General features: G+C 38.2%; 1 protein-coding gene across 1 annotated transcript; it reads left to right on the top strand.

Moving 5' to 3' along the window:
* The first annotated feature begins 1,858 nt into the window (after positions 1 to 1,858).
* On the top strand, positions 1,859 to 4,143 carry LOC140578370 (uncharacterized). The gene is made up of 3 exons (XM_072698967.1): positions 1,859 to 2,641; positions 2,733 to 2,878; positions 2,985 to 4,143. The coding sequence occupies exons 1-3, from the start codon at positions 2,404 to 2,406 to the stop codon at positions 3,675 to 3,677; spliced, it is 1,077 nt and encodes a 358-aa protein (XP_072555068.1). The 5' UTR covers positions 1,859 to 2,403; the 3' UTR covers positions 3,678 to 4,143.
* Positions 4,144 to 6,932: the final 2,789 nt, after the last annotated feature.

Genomic DNA, 6,932 nt, shown 5'->3' with positions numbered 1-6,932 from the left:
GCCACTCGTCTGTGTCCATCCTCATTTTCTTCGCTGGAGTCTCCATGTCGAAAAAGCAATTAGAAAAACATGCAAAACACCCCAATATATATACTGCTGGGACATGCCATTAACCTCCCCTTATTACACGACTCTCTGGAATGCTTGATTCTGATTGGTCAGGTGAGACATTTGCAGGTTTGTTCTTTTCAAATAATAACCGCTCTTTTCAAATAATAACCGCTCCAAAGTAATAACGCATAGCCGCTACTACTTGTATGTTTAAAATGTTAGTCACATCGTACTATATCGTTTCGCCGAAAGATAAAAATGTTAATTTAAAACAAATATGCCAAGAAAATGTTTCAAATTCATATTCATATATTGTCTCGTGTAGAGTTAATGTTGTCTACACTGACTATAATTTATGTTTTTGTATTTGGGTACATATGTTTGTTCCTTATTTTATTTTTCCTTATTTATATAATTCTCTATGTCCGACATGGGGACTGCACCTAATTTAGTTGTACTTGTTACAATGACAATAAAGTTATTCTGATATTCATGTCCAGTTTTTTTCCTTATGTGGCAAGTAGCCGTGTAATAAACTGGATAATGTACAGGCAGCCGGTAATTATCGCGAAATAAGCCCCGACAGTGTGATACAAGAAGCGGAGAGTCTTGTATCATACTGAAGGGGCTTATTTCGCGATAACTACCGGCTGCCTGTACATTATCCCGCTTATTACACGACTCTCTGGAATGCTTGATTCTGATTGGTCAGTTGAGACATTTGCAGGTTCGTTCTTTTCAAATAATAACCGCTCTTTTCAAATAATAACCGCTCCAAAGTAATAATGCATAGCCGCTACTACTTGTATGTTTAAAATGTTAGTCACGTCGTACTATATCGTTTCGCGGAAAGATAAAAATGTTAATTTAAAACAAATATGCCAAGAAAATGTTTCAAATTCATATTCATATATTGTCTCGTGTAGAGTTAATGTTGTCTACACTGACTATAATTTATGTTTTTGTATTTGGGTACATATGTTTGTTCCTTATTTTATTTTTCCTTATTTATATAATTTTCTATGTCCGACATGGGGACTGCACCTAATTTCATTGTACTTGTCACAATGACAATAAAGTTATTCTGATATTCATGTCCAGTTTTTTTCCTTATGTGGCAAGTAGCCGTGTAATAAACTGGATAATGTACAGGCAGCCGGTAGTTATCGCGAAATAAGCCCCGACAGTGTGATCAGGACCCGACGCCAATGTTTCAAATTCATATTCATGTCCAGTTTTTTTCCTTATGTGGCAAGTAGCCGTGTAAGTAAGGGATAATGTACAGGCAGCCGGTAGTTATCGCGAAATAAGCCCCTTCAGTGTGATACAAGACCCTCCGCTTCTTGTATCACACTGAAGGGGCTTATTTCGCGATAATTAGTACAACGTGACTAACATTTTAAACATACAAGTAGTAGCGGCTAGGGGTTATTACTTTGGAGCGGTTATTATTTGAAAAGAGCGGTTATTATTTGAAAAGAACGAACCTGCAAATGTCTCAACTGACCAATCAGAATCAAGCATTCCAGAGAGTCGTGTAATAAGCGGGATAATGTACAGGCAGCCGGTAGTTATCGCGAAATAAGCCCCGACCGTGTGATCAGGACCCGACGCCAATGTTTCAAATTCATATTCATGTCCAGTTTTTTTCCTTATGTGGCAAGTAGCCGTGTAAGTAAGGGATAATGTACAGGCAGCCAGTAATTATCGCGAAATAAGCCCCTTCAGTGTGATACAAGACTCTCCGCTTCTTGTATCACACTGTCGGGGCTTATTTCGCGATAATTACCGGCTGCCTGTACATTATCCAGTTTATTACATGGCTACTTGCCACATAAGGAAAAAAACTGGACATGAATATCAGAATAACTTTATTGTCATTGTAACAAGTACAACTAAATTAGGTGCAGTCCCCATGTCGGACATAGAGAATTATATAAATAAGGAAAAATAAAATAAGGAACAAACATATGTACCCAAATACAAAAACATAAATTATAGTCAGTGTAGACAACATTAACTCTACACGAGACAATATATGAATATGAATTTGAAACATTTTCTTGGCATATTTGTTTTAAATTAACATTTTTATCTTTCGGCGAAACGATATAGTACGACGTGACTAACATTTTAAACATACAAGTAGTAGCGGCTATGCGTTATTACTTTGGAGCGGTTATTATTTGAAAAGAGCGGTTATTATTTGAAAAGAACAAACCTGCAAATGTCTCACCTGACCAATCAGAATCAAGCATTCCAGAGAGTCGTGTAATAAGGGGAGGTTAATGGCATGTCCCAGCAGTATATATATTGGGGTGTTTTGCATGTTTTTCTAATTGCTTTTTCGACATGGAGACTCCAGCGAAGAAAATGAGGATGGACACAGACGTAGTCAGTGGCTATATCCACTCTATCTCAGCATTAAAATTCACCACTAAAAACAGAGGTTTTTTTAATGCTGTACTACAGACTGGACGTGAAGAATTTCACGATGTGACCATCTTCAGTCCGAGAAAGCGTGCGCTGTTCAGCCAAGCTTCAGATAATGGCACGGCAATACGCCTGACACATGTCAGAAAGGCTTTGAGTAAGTATTGCTTTACAGAGCACAGTTTTCCAGGACATGGTTGTTACTGAGTATGTATTAATGTCTGTTGGTTTTTTTTTTTTTTTGGTAGGTTTTAAAGGCACGTCTGACTTCGACGTGATGGGGAACCAGTTGACCGAGCTGTCTGTAACGAAGGTGACGTTTCCTTTTCGGAAACCTGCAGCACCCGTTAGGCAGACACTGGTTGATGTCACAGCTCTGCCGGCAGGCAAGAAGGTGCGTTTAAGAATAAGTTTGCAATGACAATGTACACCTTTTGTAAAATTTCGCTATTTCTGGATGAGAAGTTTAGAAAAGTAATGACTGGTGTTCATTCCTATAGGTGCCTTTGGTGAAAGCCAAGGTCGTGGCAGCGTCATTGCAGAAAACTGTAAGCATTAGAGGCAGCGACAAAGAGGTGAAGAGATTCACAGTCTTTGATGGAACTGCCCAGATGAGTCTTTGCGTTTGGGAGAGACTGATCCATGACGTGGAGGTTGACTCATCTTACGTCTTTACGGAGCTTTCGACTAGAGTTTTTGAAGGGAAAGTGGAACTAACAACAACCGTAGAGAGCATGATTGAGAAGATCTGCGATTTGGATGTGGGAGACGCGGACGCTGTACAAGAAGAGGAATCGGTTGTGACGGTGAAGGCTTCCATATGTGGAGCTGAGATTAAGGCAAGCCTGAAGTGTGCCCTGTGTGGAAGCCGGCAGGATACTTGGGACAGCCAGAGCAGGTTTGCACGATGCCAGAGCTGCAGGATGCTGCAGAAATCGGGGGCATTTTCAAAAGTATTACGCGGAACTTTAAAAGTGAAAAATGATGACGGCGCAGATTATACATTGACTGTCGGACACTGTACTCTGGTGGACTATTTAAAACGACGGAATATAACATCATTAATGGACAAAGAGGAAGCTATTGAAGAGCATCTTCTTTTTGAGGAATGCCTTCAGTTCTCTTTTGACGACGAATGCAACGTTTCTTCTATTGTAGACATTGCAGATAGCGCAGTCCCTTCGTCTAGCTAGAGATGTGATGACTCGCCGGAGTAGTTTGTTTTGTATTAGCGTGTTCTGTTTTTAGTTTAATATGTTTGTTGTGTTGCTCTGACAGTCTGAGCGTGAAGTTTTGAGGTTTTTTGTATAAAGTTTGTGTAAATAGCAGTAGTATATGACTACTTGTACTGTACATTACTGTTGCTGTGAGCGTGACGTTTTGAAGTTTTTTGTATAAAGTTTGTGTAAATAGCAGGTGTATAGGGCTACTTGTACTGTACATTACTGTTGCTGTGAGCGTGAAGTTTTGAAGTTTTTTGTATAAAGTTTGTGTAAATGGCAGTAGTATGGGACTACTAATTGTACTGTACATTACTTCTTGTTTGACCTATTTATTTGTGACATGACAGTTTGTATTACATGAGAAGGGCGAATTCGGTTGTATTTTGGTTTGTGTTTTATGTGTTATAAAGTAAAACCACGTCAAATTGACTGTGAATGTTTCATGTTTTTGAAGTTGTTTGGGTTTAAAGGCAAATCGTACTATGGGAATGTTTGTTTGTGAATTTCATTATGATTTAAAATGTTCTATTTATTGAGAGGAGAGCATATACATACTGTATGTAGCCAAATCGACCTCTCATGAAAATATACTGTTCATTTGTATAGCGCATTTTCATAACATTAAATTGTGTCAAAGCCCGCATTTTCTGAGCTAATGAACAGTGCAGGCGATTTGCTTAATTGTATTTTGTTAGACTACACTTATTACAAGCTTGCCAAATATGTTAGTTTCACAGTCTAATATATCAGAAAATGTTTGTAGTTTAGAATATGTAATTACAACATATTGACACACATTTGCCGACAGGGGGACGTGTTTTTACGGTTCTAATTGGCTGCCGTACTGTACGTGACCGCTTCCAGGTGTCCGCTATACAAGGCTTGTATTTTAGATTTTGCTGCTGGCGTTGCAAGAGGTAAGTGTATTTGTAATATTGTCTGACGGCAGATCTTTTTAACTGTAGTTTGTTTACGATTTGGTGTTTTCTGTTTTTAGATGGTTTAAGTTGTGCTAAGGTTTCTTTAGTATCATTCTCAGTTCAGTCTTGGTTTTACAAAAGCAATTAATAATCGCTGGGAAGCGTTTATTAAATACGCGTGTCTGTCGTACAAATCGATTGTAGGTTTGCGACCGAAACTAAACGCATAATGCAGTCCAGTTTTAATGTTTTAGATAGGCGTACCTCAGTTTTAAATAAATAAACTTTATTTTCGTTTACTAACATTTAGCCCGGACTGCCTACAATAAGACATGTTATCGGGTTAAGCAAAAACGAAGCATTCTGAAACAGCCAGGCGATGTTTGAAATCTTGATGTTTTGAATCCTTCTGTGTTATTAAAATTCGATTAGTAGTTATTGTTTACAACAAGGGATTTACCGCAAACGGACGCAAATGATTGCTTTTTGGTCAGTGTCGGAGTTGTACTTTATTACTTTTTTAATTGGGTTATCATATGCTCTTTGTCAGCCGAAGGTGTTTTTAGTTGTATGTTAAAGGTTTGCTGCTATATGCTTTAAGAGCTAAGTCTGTGGAATTTATTAATTTAGACTAAACTAACTTCATAAAGGGATAAGCTGGTTAAGCATTAATTCGGCATATCGGCGAAGACGCCTTTCTCTTGTTTAAGCTCAGTAGACATTCGCCGACAGGGGGATGTGTTTTTACGGTTCTGATTGGCTGCCGTACGTGACCACATTCCCCCGCCACAGCAAGGCTTGTCTTTTTGATTTTGCTGGTCGCGTTGCAAGAGGTAAGAATATATGTAATATTGTCTGACGACATATCTTTTTAATTGTAGTTTGTTGACGACTTGCTGTTTTCTGTTTTTAGATGGTTTAAGTTATGCTAAGGTTTTTTTTAGTATCATTCTCAGTTCGGTCTTTGTTTTATAAAAGCAATTAATAATCGCTGGGAAGCATTTATTAAATACGCGTGTCTGTCGTACAAATCGACTGTAGGTTTGCGACCGAAACTAGACGCATAATGCAGTCCAGTTTTAACGTTTTAGTAGTTTTAGAGCGCCTGTTATTACTTAGGTATTATCTGCGGTTTAATTGACTATAGGCCTACTCGGTGAAGACTAAAAAGCGGACAAACAGTGAAATATAGCCATGAATATAAATAGTTTTACGAACGGCTGGGGTCAGTTTCAGAAAGCAGCATTTCCTCTTTCGCTGGATTGCTTGTTGTTGGATTTTAGATAGGCGTACCTCAGTTTTAAATAAATAAACTTTATTTTCGTTTACTAACATTTAGCCCGGACTGCCTACAATAAGACATGTTATCGGGTTAAGCAAAAACGAAGCATTCTGAAACAGCCAGGCGATGTTTGAATCCTTCTGTGTTATTAAAATTCGATTAGTAGTTATTGTTTACAACAAGGGATTTACCGCAAACGGCACGCAAATGATTGCTTTTTGGTCAGTGTCGGAGTTGTACTTTATTACTTTTTTAATTGGGTTATCTAGGGTGACCAGATAATCCATGTCAGGGAGGACACATTGAGCTAGGACAGGATTTGTAAAATACCATTTAAATTAAAAGGACCTGGATCTCAGTTAAGCACCGAATTCTTGCTGTGTGCTGATTGATCAGTCTCCTATAATCATGCATATGCCACTAATGTTAATGTGTAACAGCTGGATGAGTTTTTCAATCAAACCAGTCAAAGCACAAGAAGAAGTGAGCTATTTAGCCAAACACAGGTGCCTTTCAGTTTTAAAGTAGTTTGTAAAACCTGGAGTAGCTTAAAGTGTCCTCCCTGACATGGATTATCTGGTCAGCCTAGGTTATCATATGCTCTTTGTCAGCCGAAGGTGTTTTTAGTTGTATGTTAAAGGTTTGCTGCTATATGCTTTAAGAGCTAAGTCTGTTGAATTTATTAATTTAGACTAAACTAACTTCATAAAGGGATAAACTGGTTAAGCATTAATTCGGCTTATTACATGGCTCTCTGGAATGCTTGATTCTGATTGGTCAGTTGAGACATTTGCAGGTTCGTTCTTTTCAAATAACCTCTCCAAAGTAATAACGCATGGTCACGTGGTACTATATCGTTTCGCGGAAGGGTAAAAATGCTAATTTAAAACAAATATGCCAATAAAATGTTTCAAATTTATATTGATGTCCAGGTTTTTTCCTTATGTGACAAATAGCTGTGTAATAAGCGGTATAATGTACAGGCAGCCGGTAGTCATCGCGAAATAAGCCCCTTCAGTGTGA

Source organism: Paramormyrops kingsleyae, chromosome 14, assembly GCF_048594095.1.
Source record: "Paramormyrops kingsleyae isolate MSU_618 chromosome 14, PKINGS_0.4, whole genome shotgun sequence".
In the NCBI taxonomy this organism is placed as follows: Eukaryota; Metazoa; Chordata; class Actinopteri; order Osteoglossiformes; family Mormyridae; genus Paramormyrops; species Paramormyrops kingsleyae.
Note: the sequence above shows the minus strand (reverse complement) of the source record. Positions and strands in the feature narration are given on the sequence as shown.